The sequence below is a fragment of the Pseudonaja textilis genome, chromosome 1 (genome assembly GCF_049901715.1).
Source record: "Pseudonaja textilis isolate UNSWEBS1 chromosome 1, rPseTex1.2, whole genome shotgun sequence".
Classification (NCBI taxonomy): domain Eukaryota; kingdom Metazoa; phylum Chordata; class Lepidosauria; order Squamata; family Elapidae; genus Pseudonaja; species Pseudonaja textilis.
The window spans coordinates 142890353-142911468 of record NC_141990.1 but is presented as its reverse complement, the minus strand read 5'-3'; the positions used below and the strand labels follow the sequence as shown (position 1 = coordinate 142911468).

General features: G+C 38.8%; 1 protein-coding gene across 1 annotated transcript; it reads left to right on the top strand.

Annotated features, from left to right (window-relative positions):
• Positions 1-435: 435 nt before the first annotated feature.
• On the top strand, positions 436-21116 carry CPB2 (carboxypeptidase B2). The gene is made up of 11 exons (XM_026710449.2): positions 436-537; positions 7707-7782; positions 9448-9572; positions 9673-9781; positions 10976-11077; positions 11450-11554; positions 13296-13406; positions 16456-16546; positions 17630-17832; positions 20701-20785; positions 20876-21116. Exons 1-11 carry the CDS (start codon positions 461-463, stop codon positions 21058-21060), a joined length of 1269 nt encoding a protein of 422 aa, XP_026566234.1. The 5' UTR covers positions 436-460; the 3' UTR covers positions 21061-21116.

Here is a 21116-nt window from a genome sequence, read left to right as displayed (position 1 = left end):
AATATGTTTTCCAGCATATGAGATACCATGACCAGAACTACCTACTGAATTCAAAACATAGCTACATCGTTTGATTAAATAAGGACATTATGATTCGCTTAATGTCAATGGGAAGATGTCACATATATGATATGAATAAAGTATTCAGTGAGAAAAGAATGTGCTTTGTTTCCTGCCCAATTAAAGATAACCATAAAATTCATGCTACAGGGATCAAAGTATAATTTGTGTTAATCTTAGCAATCAATCAGAGCTGCATATACTAGCAATGATCATTATTAATAAAGACATGAACTGCCCAAATTCAGACAGTGGAAAAGGGTGTTGCCAGAAGGGGGAAAGAAACTGCAGAGAGAAAGAGAGAGAGAATATTAAATTTTAACCATTCTTTCAATATAGACTTTAGAAAATCAACAAAGTGAGTTACCAGCCTTCACTATTTCTCTTGGTTTCATTGCAAATGGCTGCTCTAAAGTTTTTCCTTTTTTGTTTGGTATCAATCTTCAATCAAAAGACCTCTGTTTCTGCTTCCCAGAGGTATGTATTTATCTTTTAGCAAAAAAGATAAGAAATATTTTCAGACAATACGGACATATGCCCAAATGGATGAAGAGATCAGAACTTTATATTATCAAATCATTATGGGGAGAAGACTCATAACGAGAAACTTGTAGCATAGACAAATTACATATCAATTTAATGTCAATATATGCCACAGAGAGACTAAACTCAACAAGTCAATTTAGAGTAAAGTTTTAAAAAATTGCCACCTAAAATGAGAAAATGACTCTCTTCCTTCTGATCGAAACAGAATATATATTTTATAAAAACAATACTATAGCCTCTTCTTTGTTTTTCTTTCTCTCAAGCAATTAGGTTTCTGCTAACTTTTTATGATGTAATTAATAAGAGGGTAGTAATCCAAATCTTCATTGATTTCTTAACATTCAGGTCCCAAATTTTTAATAAATCATTGTAAGGGATTTTCCAAAAGAAAATAAACTTTAATAGGTTAATAATAAACTTCAGATCACAACAGTTTTTAATAAGTTAATAAAAAAACTTTATATTGCAATAATGAATAAATTTAGCCATCAAACTGGAATCCTTAAGCTCGTTTTATAAGTGGATTAACATAATTTATTACATGCACTATTTTTCCTTGGATGTTAAATCCCATTTTTACCCAAAATGTTTACGAATGGATTCCGTGCAAGTGAATGCTTTACTCTCTCTAGTCCTTGCCTTTTGTATGTTTATTCAGGGATGCAGCCTTAATCTTACCACTTGGGTGCTTTTCCTGCCCAAGTTTGGCTGATCTAGGGATTTCCCAAGAACAGACTGCATGGTTGTTCCCTGAGAGATCAGGTGAATCACGTGATATTGAGAATGAGATCATCACAGTTTTAGAATCAGCTCATTGTTTTGAAACTTGGATAATCATTTCGCCCCCGAAGTTTCCAGTTTCAGGGATGAATAGCCATCCATCAACTGAGAAAGAGGTTATTCCCCCCCATATGTTCCACAGCATCATCACCTACCGGATTTGGTCGTGTCAGGGCCCAACTTCCTCATCTGGTTGGTTTGGGACAATGGGGAATTTCCCTTTGCCCAGAACAACAACATGACTGAAGCAAGAAATCCAAGACTTGCACAACGGCAGGTGCCTGGTGGAGTGGAAGGATTGGGAGGGACTGCTGGTGGATCTATGCATGGATGATTTAAATTTGAAAAACAAGTAAGAAACAGATGATATGCAAGAACTTTGTAACAATATAATCACACACCCCAGAAGTCTTCAATTCCATTTTCTTGATGAATCTATAAAGTGCACCAGATGATTTCTCAAAGTTGGAATTTGATTAGGAAGGGGTATTATTTAGCTCTGAGGTTCAGTGCCAATATTTGTTCCGTCAGCAGAACAATTTCAGTTATAGAAGTTTCCATTATCTTTATAAGGTTATCCAACTGCCTCAAGTGAAATTCAAAGCCCAATATCTCACCAACCTTATTGAGGACCTAGGTTATGAGTCTACCTGCATTAGCATAATAAAACTGATTAAAATATTTCAAAACTAAATTTAGCACGATACACTGAATCTCTGCATTTTTATAGATGTTAAATTAACTGTATACCGTACCTGTTATAGGCCTTGGGGAAGCATGTCATCTCAACTCCAAGTAAAATAGGATGCAATTGATTAAATGACTTTCAATCTACTTATTGCTAAGCATTTTGCCAATTTTGGGGTTAAAACATCCTTAACCACCCTGGTGGTGATTTAAGTAAGATCTTGGAAAAGTGGGGTGGGGGGTGGGTTTCCATTTGGTTCTTCGGATTTCTTGTTGGCCTTCAATACTTCTATCCATAATCAGGAGAGATTATTCTCATTCTCTTCCTTCTCATCTGAAGAACCCGATCTACATATGAACTTAGAGAAAAAGAGGAGAGAACCCAGTTCATGAACCCAGTTCACACCGACCTCTGCTTTATACTTCAGCTGAAGCCTAGAAGGACTTGCCAAACAACCCTAGCCAAAACCTTGAGCCAGATCAACTGGTTTCACCACCTGCCATACTTCTGTTGGCAAAAAAAATTGCCTTCAGACAGGCAAGCAGAGATTTGTTATAACAAGCACACAACTAAATCAACACCCAGCATTTTGGTTTGTTGACCTGAAACTCAAGCCTATATTAGCTAGAATTATCAAAAAAGCTGATTTTCTTGGCAAGTCCTCTTGTGTTCTATTCAACAGAGAAGAAAATGACTCCCAGATAGCCAGGATTCAAGCAGTGGTGGTCCATACAACATCAATAGCCACAGTGGTGGGATTCAGAAATTTTTTTTACTACCGGTTCTGTAGACATGGCTTGGTGGGCGTGGCAGGGAGGGATATTGTAAAAGCTCCAGTCAGAGGTGGTATTTGAACTACTCAAAATTTCCATTACCAGTTCTCCAGAACTGGTCAGAACCTGCTGAATATCACCTCTGAATAGCCACCAGGAGGAGAGACCATATAAACCAAGGGTCTTCAAACTTGGCAAGTTTAAGACTTGTGGACTTTAACTCCTAAAATTCCTGAGTTAACATGACTGGAGGAGAAATTCTGGGAGTTGAAGTCCACAAGTCTTTTTTTTTAATATAAATTTTATTTGGGTTTTCACAAAAACATAATACAAATAAAACACCTTTTTTTGAGAATAGCATGATCCCGGGTTATCACTTCTCCATACAGACACAAACTCAATTTCATATTCATCTTTGTGTTCTGTTCCATATCTTATTAACATTTTCTCCATAATTTTTCCCCTCCCTTGGTTTTCTCAATGTTATTTTTCTCATATCCAAGTTCAATTATATATCTTTTTCTAAGTTTCAATGTCTTTCTAATCATTATATTTATACTTTTGTCTGTCCTGTTTAAATTTCATATTGTCTTTTCTCATTAAACAAATTTTCCCCTGTAGTTACTAATTGGAGTATGACACTTTTGTATCTTTTAATTTTATCAATTCAACTCTTATTTAAACTTCAATTTATGCCTTTAAAATTATAACATTCAATATAGTACATAACTTCCAGTTGAATTCTGCTTGGTACATTCTTAAAATAATATATATATAATAATATAATATAATATAATATAATATATATATAATATATAAATTATATATAATATAATATAATATAATATAATATAATATAATATAATATAATATAATATAATATAATATAATATAATATAATATAATATAATATAATATAATATAATATATAATATAATATAACATAACATAACATAACATAACATAACATAACATAACATAACATAACATAACATAACATAACATAATATAATATATATTATTCAGCTTTGTTCGGGTATTTTCCCACATCATTATAGTTGTGCTTTTAAAGTTGTAGCAACGTTTTGGCAGAATCTCATCTGCCATCATCAGGCTTCTGTATTGTGTTCATCTGTGAGTCAGACTTTTACAGTTGTTTCAGTTTTAAATTTGGGGCTAGCCTACTGCTGTGCCGGAATGGTTTTTTCTTCATCCTGATTGGTTGGGAGTCTTGGTCTGTGTTTATTGGTCTTGGAGTTTGCTGTATTCTGCTTGATTGGTGTTTCTATTATCTTCTGTCAGTTTTGTAGCTTTTTTGTGTGTCTTGATTGGCTGGCAACATTGTGTTCCTGTATTGGAGGCTTTTAGTGCAGCTTGGCTCCAAGTGAATGGACGGCTATCATTTGTTAGGAAGCTAGGTTTCATCTGGGTGCCTGGTTGGGGTGTGTTTGAGCTGGAGGTATCAGGGGGGACGTGTTTATGCCCAGGTGTTTGCCTGGCTAGTGGTGTGGATATTTTTTTGTTTGTGAGTGCAGGCTTCCAAATAATTGACAGTCTGGTGGAATCATCTCTTCTATTCATGCTTTCAGGTCTTTTTTCAATCTCTATGGCTTCTCTGATCATTCTGTGGCTGGGGTTTTCTATAGTGGCTAGGGTTTTGGTGCCATTGAAGTTGATGCTATGACCTGTGGATTCATGTGTTGGACTAGTGAGGAAGTGTGTTCCAGCTTTTTTACTGCATTTTTGTGTTCATCCAGGTGGGTACTTATTCTTCTATTGGTCTGTCCAATGTATGTGGCCGGGCATGATGCACAGGGGACTTTGTATATGCCTTGGTTTTCCAGGTCAATTTTATCTTTGGGATTTCTAAGGATGGCTGCTATTTTTCTGTCTGTTTTGAAGGCAGTCTTGATGTGATGCCTGTGTAGTATCTTACTGATTTTGTCTGTAGTACCTCTTATGTAGGGCAGGACAGCTGTTCCATAGGTCTGTTCATCTTCTAGGTCTCCATTATGTCTCAGTGTGTTTTTGTGGATCAAGCCAGTGATTTTGCTTTTGGCTGTCAGTACTTTAGTCAGGGTGCATAGTTTAGTCTTTATGTGTGTCTTGTCTGCCAGGCGTTTGGTTCTAGCAATTAGTGTTTTAGAAACCCCAAAGGTACTATCTTATGTACCTTTGCAGAATCCCTTTTTCAATTAAATTTTCACCAATTATCTCTAAATAGGCTTATACTTTCAATCCTTATACATTTTTCCCTGTTTCTCTATATCTTGTTTCTGTCTTTTATAACTTCTTTTCCTTTCCTTCTTCCCCCTCTTTTTCTCCCTCCCCTTTTTGCCCCCTTGTCTCTCTACTTCTAATTCTCTCTTCTGTAATCCTCTCTTCTGTTGCTTCCTAATATTGTAATTATTTTTCAAACTATTCTTTTTTGGGTTGTTTTTTCAAATCTTAAACTTTTCACTCTCTTTCCCCCCTTTCCTTCCCTCCCCCCCAACATAAAGTAACTTGATCATTAAAGATGGCTTCTTCTTTGTCCTGACCTTCTTGTTCTACAAGCATTTCTTGTTGTTTCTCATAATTCCAGATTTCCATTTCTAAAAATTGAAATAAGAAGCCAAAAGAACCTGTTCCTTCTTGTGTACCTTCTTTCTGTTTTTTGTTCCATTTTCAATTCTTCTAAAAGTGATGCCACTTTAAACATTTTTAAACAACCGCCCGATTGATTTTACTCATTTAGTCAAATCCAATAGCCAACAATCCAAAAATCACCAAGTAATCCAAATAATCCAAAGTTGTTTCTTCTTGCCTCTTTTTTCCACTTTCTCTTCCTGGGATTCTATTATTTTGTTACAAAGTTTCAGTTAGAATGTATCTTTTAGGAATCTTGTTAAGGTTTCACTATAAGTTCCTTTTAGTTCCAGGCAGTCTCCTCCATTTTTCCAGATCCCGCCCTTTTATTCTTTACTTTTCTCTCCTTTCCTGCTTTTAAAGGTTTTTGAGTATCCAAAAGTCTTTATTATCCCTTTGACATTTTATTTTCAGCTTAAATGCCTATTGATGTCAAAGTGGATTTTTGTCAATTTCTTACTTAAATCTCTTAGCTATTAGTATAAGGAAGGGAAGAAAAAAAAAGCCAAATTCTTTCCCTTCCCTCTCTCCTTTGCTGCTCCAAAGTCTTCTTTGGGAACAATGTTATTTTTTATAGTTCAAATTCCAGGGTACCTTACGTTGTTGCTTTTTCAGTTCAACCCGGTCAACCAAAACTTTCTCTTCTTATCTTCCTCCTGCACATTCTTTTCCGGTTGAGTTCTTCTTTGAGGTGGCCATTTCTGACCACCGCTGCAACCGCCTTCAGGAAAGGGAGTAATGGCCAGCTGAGGAGGAGAGATGCGGCTCTCCTTGACCCTACTGGTGGTCTCCCCCCTCTTCACCACCTCTACTTAGTCCCGAATCCAGCTGGCTCGGGGCACTCCGGCAGCGAGCACGGATCGAAACCATGCACAATCGCGGATTCAGTCTGTCACCGAAGAAGCTCAACCCAGAAGTCTCAAGTCTTAACCCTGTCAAGTTTGAAGACCCCTGATATAAATAGTTGCTCTGTGAGTGAGATAGATGGTTTCTAAATTTGTATATTTAAAAAAAATTAAAAATTAAAAGAGGCGTTCCTAGCTATATGGTTCCAGGAAGCACAGTTGGGGATTAGGTCCTTGCAGGAAAGAAGCCCAGAGACCACTCCTTTAACAAATATGGTTTCAGGTACCAAATTTCATATGGTTTCCGATTTCATACAAGTCGTGTTTTTTTAAGCTCGTACTGATTCTTGATTTCACAACCATGTGATTTATAAGTGATACGGACTTTTCATTTTAAATGAAAATGGCCCTAGGAAATAAAACAGATATAATGACCTAATTACACTTTCACAAGGATGGAAAAACAAAAACAAATGTGCAGTTCCCTCATTCACGTGTCCTCTTTTTTCAAAGCAAAACCAACGGGGAAGCCAGATTCGCTTAACAACCATGTTACTATCTTATCACCTGTGGGGAGTCACTTAATAAATGTGGCAAGGAAGGTTGTAAAATGAGTCAAAACTCACTTAACAAATGTCTCACTTCACAACATAAATGTTGGGCTCAGTTGTTGTCGTAAGTCGAGGACTACTTGCATATCTATTCGTAACTCTCTTCAAAGCCACATTTGGATAAACCAACATGGGTTTATCTGGCTTGCAGGGCAGTATATTTAGCGGCATCCTCAGGATATTTCATTTGCTCATAGTGAGTTTCCTGTTTGGTTGGGTTCTATCATCTATGTAGGGTCACTGACATTAAGACAAAGGCCTGCAGAGGCTCAAATCATCACATACACCATATACCATGAGAAATGTGCAATATTTTTTTCCAGTTCCAGCCAGACTCCATTCCAGCAGATCAATCAGACTTTCCCAGTCAATGTGGGCTATTCCAAAATATGCTAGATGAGCCAAAGCTCCTGGAATGGCTTCTTGCAACATTATTTGAAGTCTACAGCAATAGCAATAGCGCTTAGACTTATAAACCGCTTCACAGCCCTCTCTCTAAGCAGTTTACAGAGTCAGCCTATTGCCCTTCCTAACAATCTGGGTCCTCATTTTACCAACCTCAGAAGGATGGAAGGCTGAGTCAACCTTGAGCCTGATAAGGATCGAACTGCTGGCTGTGGGCAGAATTAACCTGCAATACTGCATTCTAACCACCGTGCCAACAAGGCTCTTTTGTACATTCATGGCTGCTCAGTCATTCAGAATGGGAAACTCATAATTTCGGTCCATGGTTTCTGCAGCTCAGATCTTTGCATTCTCATTCTTTCTCTTTCAGTGATCAGGTTTTGTGGGCTTTTCCAAAATCTGACAGAGAAGCGGACATTCTACGGAATCTGACCAATGCTTTTGAGGTAATAGCTTTTGGCAAACCATAGTGCAGAACCATAGTGCAGAAAAGCTGGATTTTCACATTGCTTTAAAGTGTAAGGGGTTGAATTTGCTTTTGGCTTAGTGTGATGTGAAATGAGCCATGTTGGTTAATAAACAGTTTAGGACTAACCCAGCCAAAAGCAGCTAAGGGTGATATATAAATCTAGTCAGAAAACAGTATTCATTTGCGACCATTTTTGGTAATATTTGGAATGGAGTTTAAGGGAAAAAAATGGACACAGAAGGGGGGGAAAAGGTAAAACAAAAGAGTGAAAGTAGAAAAATTGCAGGAAACAGAAGTTTATATAGGTATATATTAATCTATCCCTTAATATATTTTTAAAAATATATTGGGGGATAGATTAATCTCCCAATAAAATGCATAGTAAGTAGACTTTTTAAAAGAGCATGTAGAAATTGCTTGGAACAAAATGAAGAGTTGTACATCTAATGGAGTAGGCAGCTACATTAAATCTGAATCATCATCACATAGAAATGTGTGGAGTTACACTAATGGCGGGATTGGCATCTTTTCCATCTTTACACAATGGTTCTGCCTATCCTATTTGTCACATTGCCATCTTCAGCCCTTACCAAAAGTACATGTGACGATTGCATCTCTCAGTCTAACAACTGGAAGAAAGTAGTTATTGTTCCCCTTCATGAAGGTGAAGGTAGCAGGAGTGCATGCAAAAACTGGGGTGGGGTGTGTGAGAGTGGGAATTAATAAGTTAGGTGTGCCTAAGAAAGTCTTTTGCAGAAGTTTGATTGACAGACTGCGAGGGATGACAGCAACATTCAGAAAGAGACATGCAGTTTTATGCCAGTGGGTCACTAAGAAGTGTTTGAATGTGAGAAAGATGGATTACATTTATTGATAGAAAAAAGTGTATAATAAAATGAACAATAACAATAGCACTTAGACTTACCGGTATATACCACTTCACCATGCTTTACAGCCCTCTCTAAGAGATTTACAGAGTCAGCCTATTGCCCCCCAACAACCTGGGTCCTCATTTTATCGACTTTGGAAGGATGGAAGGCTGAGTCAACCTTGAGCCTGGTTATATTTGAACTGCCAAATTTGAGGCAGCTGGCAGTCATCAGAAGTAGCCTGCAGTACTGCGTTCTAACCACTGTGCCACCGTGGCTCAACAAGCTTTGTGGAAGATTTTGCAAAAATGTGGTGTTGAAAGCTATTTCTAGACTGTTGTAGAACTGAAGTAAAAACACAGATTAGGATTAGCAATTTTGAGCAGGGAGTAAAATAAAGATTCATGATGTCCCCTTAGTTAATGTATTTATAGGAATATACATACTTATGGTGATGGCAATGGAAACATCATTATTGCATCATGCAATTTACATTAGTAGATCGATAATTATCATGCAGTGAGAATTAATATGTAAACTGAAGTAGCAAAATCAAGATAGATATGACAGAAAATTACTAGTTTTCTACCTTACTAGTTTTGAGTTTAGTTTCAGAACGAGTAGAAAGGAAGCCCCCAACTACTTCTCTCAAAATATTTTGCATAAAAGGAGCATAAATTAAAAGCTGCAAGATAAAATAGATTGTCGTGAGAAAGTATAAGAAGTAATCAATGACCCCATTCTGCGTGTCATTCTCTTTCACTTCAAAATAGATTGTGCTTTGGCAACCTGTTTCCCCTGAGAACATTGTAAGGAATAAGGAGGTACATTTTTATGTCAATGTTTCTGATGTAGATAACGTGAAAGCGGAGCTTAACCGATCTGCCATTTTATTCAGGTATGATACTTTCTGTTGTGCTCTCCAAGCCTGCAAGAAGGCTACTATCATTTTTGTTTTTATATCAAAGATGATGAACCGTTATGCGCTTTCTTTTCAGAGTTTCTCTGGATGATGTTCAGAAAATTATTGACCTACAAACCATCAATGACACTGTTACCCCCCGCAGTTCTATTTCATTCTATGAGCAATATCATTCTCCAAAAGTGGTAAGACTTGGTGCAATTGGTCCCTTTATTCCTAAACCCTGTGGTAGGTTCTCAGGGAGTTACTAACCAAGGATTTCATAGCCAAATAGTTGTAAGGTTGTTTAGGTCAACAAACAAACATCTTCCCTGGATGCCATGAGTCAATAATTGCTCTGTGCAAGTGACCAAATTGAACGGAAAGAAGACAGAGTTGCTCTCTCTCATCTGGTTGGCTGCAACTTGGATCTGCAACTTGAGAGTTCTGGATTCGTGGAGAGAGAGTATGATTATAGAGGGGAGCCTTCGCCCACATTTGGCTGGTTTACCAGGTGGGATCCTACTGGAGTGCACACCTTCATCACCACTACTTTAATCAACACCACTTTTTAAGAGCTGGATTTGGTTTGAAGATTAGCGTGCTTGGAAACGTCAATTGGTGTAAAATGCAGCTAAGAGGAAATTCTGACTGCCACCAACCAGCCTAAAATTATAAGGACATCTTCCTTGGAGATTTTTGGGAAGACTGTTAAGGTTGAGTTTTTTTTTCACAAGGCCTTTAAAGTAATACTTTATGGTTTGCTAGAGAAAGATCCAATTATTGTCATTTTGTTCCTTATTTTTATGCCAGAGAGACAAGTCCAAAGTTATGCTTCTTTTCATCCGCTAAGGATATAATTTAATTCTCTAAAAGTGGTAAGACTTTTTGGTGTAATTGCTCCTCGAGTTTTATGACCCATATCTTGTACCATTAATGTAATGTTTTTAATCAGCTCAAAAACCTTTTCGACAATAAAAAATTGGGTTTAAAATACGCAACAATATTTCCATGTTTTATCTTCTTCAAATCATTACGTTAAACCTGTAAAATAAGCTAACTTGGTATTGTAAGTATATTGCAGAAACAGTTAGGTCACACCAGTTGCTTTTTCCTGCCTCTTCCATTATTCTTTTAATTATTGGAACACACAAATTGCCTAAATAGCTGTCCTGACCTTCAGAAATATTGATTATATCCCAATTTTGTGGAACTTGGTTTAGTCTGTGCTCAATATACAACCATCCTGGAAAAAAATAAGGAAGGACACAAATAGTAGTTGGGATCCTATTGATATCATCTGGAATTAACTGAATAATAAAAGGAATAATAGAAGGAAGTTGTTACTTCAAAGATTTAAAATGCCCTATCTCTGCTGAAAGAGCCATTTTATCTTTTAGATCTATACATGGATGGATGAAATAGCCAGAAGACATCCTGATATCGTCCAAAAGATACACATTGGATATTCTTTTGATAAACGTCCGCTTTATGTTTTGAAGGTATGCTTGGCCAAACTTCACAATTCCTTCAGATTCAGAAGGTGAAATGCTACCTGGAACAGGGAACCAGGTAGAGGTGGAATTGAAGCAATTTTGGGACCCCTCTGGGCATGCCAAGTGGGTACGTCCAATTGCAACTGACTTGATTTATTGAGAAAATGGACTCAAGAGAGCCAAAAACTTTCCACTGGATTTTGATTTCCTTTTCAGGAGAGGGACAATTTTAATTTTTTTGCTTGTTGCACTGAAACTTGAAAGTAGCATGTTATTTTGGAAATTATTTTACAAGCAATGTTGCTTTAGGATAATCAATGTGATCAAGTAGCCATATGTCTTCTTGGGAACCTATGCCATTAAATTGCCTTTTATTAGTTTTCACATAGAAGCAGAACTCCCAAAAATGCCATCTGGATTGATTGTGGAATCCATGCAAGGGAATGGGTTTCACCAGCTTGTTGTCTCTGGTTTACAGGACACGTAAGTTGATGGGTTTTTTTAAAAAACTTGATGGGGTTTTTTTTAATTTGCACATACATTACATACCTACCAAGGAAGGAGACAAAAAAAGGGTGTACTTTTCAGAATTTGATAAATAAACATGAGTTCTGGATCCCAAGGAGCTTGGAGTCTTTTATTTATTTTAAAGAGAAGGTAGAAGACCAAGATAAAAATAAAGGGAGATTCTGTTAATGAAAGTAAAAACTTACAATAAAGTACTTAATTCATCTGGGTGTGCTTCTCGTTTGGATGTAAGGCTGACGTCAACCATGTAAGGCTGACATCAACCTTGCACACTTGAAAAGTACACTTCTCCCATTGCCTTACAGCCCAAGAAACTAGGGAGGGTCTCTTCTGAGATGGTTGACATGTCTTTTTTCCTGCTGTGGGCTAAGTTTCCTCTTTCTCATCTCCAAAAGTCATTCCCACGTATCATTTCAGAGAACGAAAAAGTCAGTAGGTCAACAACAGTTGTGTTCATGTAACACCCTGATCCATAAACTAGCCAACCCTATAAGCCTAGAGTGAGACAAGAGATCAGGTCATGCAATTTCTCATACTATGCAAATTCAGATAATTCCATGTATTATGCTTTTGCATAAATCAGCTTAAACGGGTAAAGTAGGGAGCAGATTATAAGTATACAAAACCAGTTCAATGTCTATATTCCCTGGTGGAATTCCTCTTTCTTCATGGGACATAGAGTAAAGCATTAACTTAAGAAGTGAGAAGCAATGGCGATAAATAGTAAGCAACTAGATCTACTCATCTTTAAACTTTGCCCCCAGAGTGTGACTCTGAGGCACAGTGGGAAAGTTTTATGGTGATTAAATAATTCAGAGCCTTATATTAAAAGGTTGTGGGGTTTTTTTGGGGTGGTGGGGTGGTGGAAGGCAAGCCTTCTTCTTCTTCAGGTGTGGTGCAGTTGCTCGGTGGTTAAGACGGTAGGCTTGCTTCCTGGAAAGCCCAGACACACGAACTCCCGTCCTTGCCCCAGTTCCTGCCAACTTAGCAGTTCGAAAGCATGCAAATGCAAGTAGATATATAGGTACCACTACAGTGGAAAGGTAACAGTGTTCTGTGACATCATGCTAGCCACATGATTATGGAAATGTCATCAGACAGCTGTGGCTCAATAGCCTTGAAATGGAGATGAGCATTGCCTCTAATAGTCAAACAACAATTAGCGGAGTAAAAATCCAGCGGGGGCTCCTTCAGTCTGTTGCACTCTGCTTGTGTTAAGCTGTCTCCCTTATCATCCATTGACTTAGTATGGTGGGAGTTGTAATCCAACATATCTGACTAGCACTACGTTGGGAAGGCGGGCACAAGAAGTCTGTCCTCAATTCTGAAAACAGGACAAAAAGTGATAGGAGTAGGGATAAGTTATCTTTTCTTCCCACCTATAAATTCTTTCCAGTCCTATGCATGCAAACTTGAGCTCTTGGAGGAAAGGGGGGGAAGATAATTCCAATACGTGCAGGAGAAATAACTCCATAGTTATTTAATAAAGAGTTCAGACCCTGTTGGTGAAGCACAGTTGTTTACTAGAGATAGCAAAAGACAACCTAAAAATGAGTGTGGGCTACAACCCCTCTACATAGAATTATGCAAATTAGAATGTAGCTATGCTCAAATATAGCATTGCTTGAATAACTGATTGGATACAGCAAAGTACTCGGCAGTTTCCATTAAATCTTATTTTTGCATCCACTTTTAGGTGACACAATTTCTAGACAGGGATGTAACAATGGCAAGACTCCTACAGCGCCTTGATTTCTATGTCATGCCGATCATGAATGTGGATGGTTATGAGTATACATGGACTACTGTAAGTATACTTTTTTTTTTCTAGATATATTAAAAAATTTGGTCTGGAAAGTTTGAAACTCCAAATAATCTTCACTGAGATGACTTGTTACAATGTTGCATTACCTTATGTGTCATAACACATCAGTATTCACATCAGTAAGCTTTGGGCTGCAGGATTGCCTCTTTTCTTAAAATATTACCAGAGGAGGGAATGCAAATTTCCTGCTAGATCACACATAAAACATTAGCTTCTAATTACGATCATTTACAGAATGATTCATTCTTTGACCCTATTTTCTGGGCATTAGATGCTGGTTCCAATAAATAAAATAAATATGCTCACTACACATTATTTATCAAATGTATTCACTTTAGAAATATAGTTATAAAAAAGAATACTTTTAGAAATGTATTTTGCTGTGTCTAATCTTGTGCCTGATGCAGGAAAAAAATATTTCCAAATTTGGTGTAAGTTACAAACCTAGCAATGAGCTTCACATTTGGTTTTCCTAGCTGGTGCTCAACTCAACAAAATTCTGCACCTCGTGAAAGCAGGGAATAGGAATTCATCTTGTCCCATAAGTGAATAGTATCAAGAATGACTTGTTTGACAGTGTACTGTATATCCATACAGAAAAATAAGGCAAGATAATTCTACTTTTCAATATGGATCTGCATGATGGGTTTAGCAATATTCAGGCTACCTGGACTTATATCTTCACTTCACACTAGATAACCTTGAGCTATACATTGTGGTTTGATTCAGAAGCCTGGTAAACTCTAACGGAGCTAGTTCTTAGCTTAGCACATGGTGAACGTTACCAGGGTGGTTGTACACATGGTTACAATTTTCTCTTAAGTATAAACCTTTACACTAATGTTTAGCCCAATGTGGGAATCTAGAATCTCGACCTCACCTTGTTCACAGATTGTTGCAGGGAGGAAAAAGGTGAGAAGGCAGTCCTCCTCAACTCATCAGGAAAATAGATGAGTAGATGGATAGAGAGATATGTTGGTCCTAAGTTTTCTTTGGTCTAATTACTGTAAACTGAAATAGACGTGTTCACCAAGGTTTAACTTTAACCGGAAAGATGTTTCCGCTCAACAAGCATGGTTTTCTTACTACAGTCCTCTACGCTGCTCAAAAAAATAAAGGGAACACAAAAATAAGACATCCTAGATCTGAATGAATGAAATATTCTTATTAAATACTTCGTTCATTACATAGTTGAATGTGCTGACAACAGAATCACACAAAAATGATCAATGGAAATCCAATTTAGCAACCCATGGAGGTCTGGATTTGGAGTTACACTCAAAATTAAAGTGGAAAAAAACACGACAGGCTGATCCAACTTTGATGTAATGTCCTTAAAACAAGTCAAAATGAGGCTCAGTAGTGTGTGTGGCCTCCATGTGCCTGTATGACCTCCCTACAACGTCTGGGCATGCTCCTGATGAGGTGGTGGATGGTCTCCTGAGGGATCTCCTCCCACACCTGGACTAAAGCATCCCCCAACTCCTGGACAGTCTGTGGTGCAATGTGGCGTTGGTGGATGGAACGAGAGATGATGTCCCAGATGTGCTCAATTGGATTCAGGTCTGGGGAACGGGCGGGCCAGTCCATAGCATCAATGCCTTCGTCTTGCAGGAACTGCTGACACACTCCAGCCACATGAGGTCTAGCATTGTCTTGCATTAGGAGGAACCCAGGGACAACCGCACCAGCATATGGTCTCACAAGGGGTCTGAGGATCTCATCTGGGTACCTAATGGCAGTCAGACTACCTCTGGCGAGCACATGGAGGGCTGTGTGGCCCCCTAAAGAAATGCCACCCCACACCATTACTGATCCACTGCCAAAACGGTCATGCTGGAGGCTGTTGCAGGCAGCTGAACGTTCTCCACGGTGTCTCCAGACCCTGTCACGTCTGTCACATGTGCTCAGTGTGAACCTGCTTTCATCTGTGAAGAGTACAGGGTGCCAATGGCGAATTTGCCAATCTTGGTGTTCTCTGGCAAATGCCAAACATCCTGCACAGTGTTGGGCTGTAAGCACAATCTCCACCTGTGGACGTTGGGCCCTCATACCACCCTCATGCCACATGCACATTTGTGGCCCGCTGGAGGTCATTTTGCAGGGCTCTGGCAGTGCTCCTCCTGTCCCTCCTTGCACAAAGGCGGAGGTAGCGGTCCTGATGCTGGGTTGTTGCCCTCCTACGGCCTCCTCCACATCTCCTGATGTACTGGCCTGTCTCCTGGTAGCGCCTCCATGCTCTGGACACTATGCTGACAGACACAGCAAACCTTGCCACAACTCGCATTGATGTGCCATCCTGGATGAGCTGCACTACCTGAGCCACTTGTGTGGGTTGTAGACTCCGTCTCATGCTACCACTAGAGTGAAAGCACCGACAGCATTCAAAAGTGACCAAACCATCAGCCAGAAAGCATAGGACCTGAGAAGTGCTCTGTGGTCACCACCTGCAGAACCACTCCTTTATTGGGGATGTCTTGCTAACCGCCTCTGCTTTCCACCTGTTGTCTATTCCATTTGCACAACAGCATGTGAAATTGATTGTCAATCAGTGTTACTACTTAAGTGGACAGTTTGATTTCACAGAAGTGGGATTGATTTGGAGTTACATTGTGTTAAGAGTTCCCTTTATTTTTTTGAGCAGTGTATTTTTCAAGCTTGGGATTGCCAACAGCACTTGGAGTATTGGTGGCCTTAGTTCTAGATTCCAGTCTTCATGCTCTTACAAGCACGCCCCCATTTTGTCTGCAGTGTGTATTACTTTGGCTGCGATGCCCACAATCAACACAAATACTGAGCATTTTAGACTCATTTAAGCACACATTTACTTGCGTCCGTGGATCAACCTTAACATTTACAATAATGCCTGCTCGGAAAACACTGCGATATCAACAAGTTGTTCTTTGGGAAGCCTTGTTTTCAAAAGTGCAATTATGTGCAATGAGATTTTTTAGGTTACAAATTACGCATTGGTGATATTAACATTAAAATATTTTACATAAATACTGGTGTGTGTGTGTGTTATCTACAGAATCGAATGTGGAGGAAAAACCGCTCAAAGCATGGCAACAACAAGTGCATTGGGACAGATCTGAATCGCAATTTTGATGCAGGCTGGTGTGGTAAGATGATGTTTGTTTGTACATACACATAGACACTATGAATATTGGTTGCATCAAGTATAAACTGATCTACATATACTTGGGGAAAACAAGTTTCATACTTTACTTGATATATAAAATGCTCTCCAAACCTATCCTATGTTAAACACCACCAAAATCCATTTTATTTTCCAATACGTAGGTATAGAATTGCTCAGAAGATTTCTCAAGGTTGTGTTGGACTACATATACTATCATCAGTCCATGGTAGTCAGAGTCAGGGTTAGGGGTATCATCCCAACAGTTCTGGTGTATATTTGACTGGAGAAGGCTGAACTAGAGCTTAATAGCTTGGAAAAATGTACAAGAATACAAAATGTGGTTCCATATATAACATCAGAAAAGCATCCAGTTTCACCCAGTAACGAAGGTTTTCTGATGGCTTCAGTTAGTTAGCTGGAGGAGGCAGATGGTACCCTGTTCTCATCCTCAAATGAAATTGTCTTGGATAAGATTTTGATGGGTACTGATGAAAAGGTGATTAAAAAATTGTATGGTTATTTATTGCAAATTGTCTTTTTTCTTAAGAGAAGGGTCCTTGGTGATCTCTGAGATTGCTTGTTTTCTTGAAGATGTTTCATTAACCAAACTAGGTAACATCAGGAGTGCTAGTAAGGAGTGCGGTTTGCTGTCAGTTTATATTCTGGTGACTTGTTTGTCTTTTTCTTTAAGTGAAGCTAAGCAGCAAAATGCCACACACAAAACAGCCATAGTATACAAAGAGAAGGCAACTACTTCCCTGTGCCTTTATTTTTTTGAAAATACTAAGGCTCCATTCATGCCCTTCCATATTTGTCGTCAACTTGTACTGTAACCTTTAAGGAGCCAGAAAGGAAATTGCTTAAATACACAGATATATTTTTTAAATGACTCAAATTAAGTTTTGCACTTTGCCAGTAACCCCATGTGAATTAAAGGTCCACACACCTCAACCTGAAAAAGGGGGAATGCTCTGATAATACATGATTATTATTAGCAGACTGAGATTTGACAGAAGGTCCTATAATTATAAGCTAATTATAAAGCTCTTGTTTTTTCTTAAAGGAAAAGGTGGATCCAGAAATGACTGCGAAGAGATTTACTGCGGACCTTACCCCGAATCTGAACCAGAAGTAAAAGCCATGGTTAATTTTCTCAGAAAGCGCAAGGATCGTATTAAAGCATACCTAACAATGCACTCTTACTCCCAGATGGTTCTGTTTCCATATTCATATACTAAAAATTTATCTAAAGATCATGATGAGCTGGTAAGAACCCTTCTCTTTAAGTCTGAGCTCAAGAGGGCCTTTGCAAATTGGTTTTTGGACTTGGATTTTTTCTTACTTAAAGGAGTACAAAGGCACTTCTTTAAAAAAAAAGCGGCTAAATGATGAGTGCCTGCTCATAATGTCAACAAGAAGTTGTAGCAGGCCATATTGTTGTTATAAAAGCAAGTAGCAATGCCACCTTAGCTTGGTTTCCATACTTCTTCCTCCTCCACGTCTTTCATTTGAATGCAGCAAGTCATTATTTACAAAATGGAATCAAACCATGGTCTGAAAATACACCATGCTTTCTATAAAACACTTTGCTACATTTCAGCTAAAATGGAAAATTGCTATAAGCTGCAACCAAAAGTTTCTAACTTCTTCCCCTGTGTGATCATTCTCATAACAAGCAACTTGTCTATTCCCACATGCCTTATTTTTGGCTTTCATGCACCGTATTTTTCGCACTATAAGACATTCCGGGATATTAGACACACATTAGTTTTAGGGGAAGAAAACAAGGGGGGGAAAAATCTGCCTCCGCCTCCCAGCATCCATCCGATATTCATCTGGCTAGCGTCCTTGCAGCAAACAGCCCGGTCAGCTTTAGCACATTATTGCAGCCCCAGCACATGGCTCATCAGGGCACCGCTCCGTTGCGCCCACCACCAGTCAACTGATCTGAGCTGCTGCTGCCGGCGGAAGATATTGGAGCCTTTGCTGCTAAGCAGCTGATTGCCAGTTGGATTGGCCTCCCGGAATACTGCCGATCAGCTGTTCTAGGTGGCGGGGATCACCACAGCCGCTGCCTATCGCTGCCTGTTCGCCACCACCCATCAGCAGTGATCGGGCGATGGTGATAGGTGGTGAATGGGTGGCGATAGGCGGCAGCTACGGTCCCCACTGCCTAGAACAGCCAATCGGCGGTTTTCCGGGAGGCCGATCCAGCTGCCAATCAGCTGTTCGGCAGCAAAGACTCCAGCGTTCCTTGGCAGCGGCAGTGCACCAACTCCCTCCCCGCCACCGCAATATTCAATCTATAAGACACACAGACATTTCCACCCACTTTTTGGGTGGTGGTGGAAGTGCATCTTATTGTGTGAAAAACATAGTATTTACTGAGAAAACAGACTTTTGGATCAGGATCCATGTATCCTCTGTATTTATCATTTTGAAGGATGCTTCAAGTCTGCGAGGAATACAGAATATTCAGAACAGATGTATAAAAATACTCAGATTCTTGTAAGAGAGAATTCAGAGTGTTTGCACTTTTTCATATCTAACTACAGTGGGATTACATTGAAGGTTATAGTACAATAGCAGCTAGGCAACATGACATACATAGCACAGAAGCAAGTTTGTATGATGTATGCATGTTAATTAGGTCCAAGCAAGTAAACATATGTTGAGTATTTCTCCTAAGATGAATGTTTGTAAGCCAGGCTTTCTCCAAACCCCAAACCAGGGAATCTATCCCATTAGGATGAATCAAGAACTGAAATCATGGTTTGTTGGATGTTTGTGACCAATTACAACATATACTATAAGAGAAATAATGTATTAAAACAGAAAAGTATTTTTAATACATTATATTAAACTAGTATAATGCAGAAAGAAGTGAGTATGATAGATTACTTTTTAATTAGTACAAATAATGAAAAAGAATTCAGGAACTAAAATGCCCAAAGCATTAAATTAAATGCCCACATAAAAAGTTTTGGAGCCAGAGAGAGTATTTATCTAAATAATTATTTATTTTTGTAAAGAAAAATGAATGATCAAATGGCCAGCCCATCAGACTGAGGATCGCTATAGTGAGCAATTAATTACTCTCAGCAATAATAGCATCTTCCAAGGATGTAGAACTTTGTTATTAGAGTCTACACGCTGAGATGGTTTGGTTTTCCTGACAAAAGGATTTTGCTTGTCCTGTGCTCTTCAAGAGTTTTCACTGCGTAACTCAAAACTGTAAGATTGCTGCATTTAGAGCAGCGTATCTCAAACATTAGGGTGTTGATTTCAGCTCCCCGAATTCCCTGGCCAGCATTTTTGGGAGCTGAATTCATTTGTGGGAGTCGAAGCCCACACATCTTAAAAGCTTCCAAGTTTGAAATTGAAGTGCAATTGGATAAGATAAAAGTGCTGCCCCCACGAGGACAAACTTCTTCTTTTGCTCTTCTCCTCCTGTAATCTCACAATCTGTTGCAGCTCAATTCTGGGAAACTCAAAAGCGTGTCAGTCAACAAGCATCTGTTCTACTACCAGACAAAAATACCTACATTTAAAATTAAATTTATTTCTACAGTCGCCTTTTATGCTGTCTTTGCTAAATGAAAGTCCATGTTGCCCTACACATTTTAGATTCCACCCCCCTGTCTACACAGAAAACAATGTCAGCCATAATATACCGGTAACAAAATGGATTTCAGACTACGAACCAAAGCAAACAAAGACAGTAGAACTTGTGAAAAGGACACAAAAGGGTAAAATCCAAAAGCATGCGATCACTGGATAGAGGGAGATTAATAAAAAGCCACGGGCACACAACAGCCTAGTTTTTACATCATGGTAAACCACAGATAGGATTTTAATATCAAGCGTGCTAGGTCTGGGACTGACACCTCTTCTGCTTATGTGCAGCTTCAGCTTTTTTATATTTCCTGTAAAAATGTACATCTTTTAATTTCGTTACAGTGTTGTGAAGGAATTCAAACTCTCTGGGCCATCCTTGGGAAACTTAGTTTTAAAGGCAGCTCACGAACATCCAGAACAAGATTCAAGTCTTTTCTGGACAACTCTCTTTTTGCGATCGGACTTTAAATATACGTTCTCCGTGATGGTTTAATTAACCAGATCTCTTCTTTTCAGCAACTGGTGGCAAACCAAGTGACGGGGGCTATTAGAAACGCCTACCGCAACCGCTACGTGGCAGGCTCTAGTGCACAGACAATCTGTAAGTATAGAGAGAGATCAAAAAGTACCTCTGTTTATCAACAGGCCATGGCTGACCTTGGGTCCTTAATACTTCTGCTTTCCCTCATAGATTTAGCCCCGGGTGGTTCGGATGACTGGGCTTATGACCAAGGTATTAAGTATTCTTTTACTTTTGAGCTTCGGGACCAAGGAAGATATGGATTCTTACTTCCTCAGCATCTCATTAAGCCAACCTGCTACGAAGCAATTACCGGAATCAAAATCATAGCTTCACATGTGATTAACAATATGTAAAACATGCAATCCCATTTTGGCATTAGGCAGTACAGCATTACATACGGACAACTTAA

Bases quoted from the DNA above. Each gene is read 5' to 3' on its own strand.
- CPB2 (XM_026710449.2), top strand. From the start codon at position 461: ATGGCTGCTCTAAAGTTTTTCCTTTTTTGTTTGGTATCAATCTTCAAT. The intron at 538-7,706 runs GTATGTATTTAT...TTTCTCTTTCAG, and splicing joins TCTGTTTCTGCTTCCCAGAG to TGATCAGGTTTTGTGGGCTT. The intron at 7,783-9,447 runs GTAATAGCTTTT...ACTTCAAAATAG, and splicing joins ATCTGACCAATGCTTTTGAG to ATTGTGCTTTGGCAACCTGT.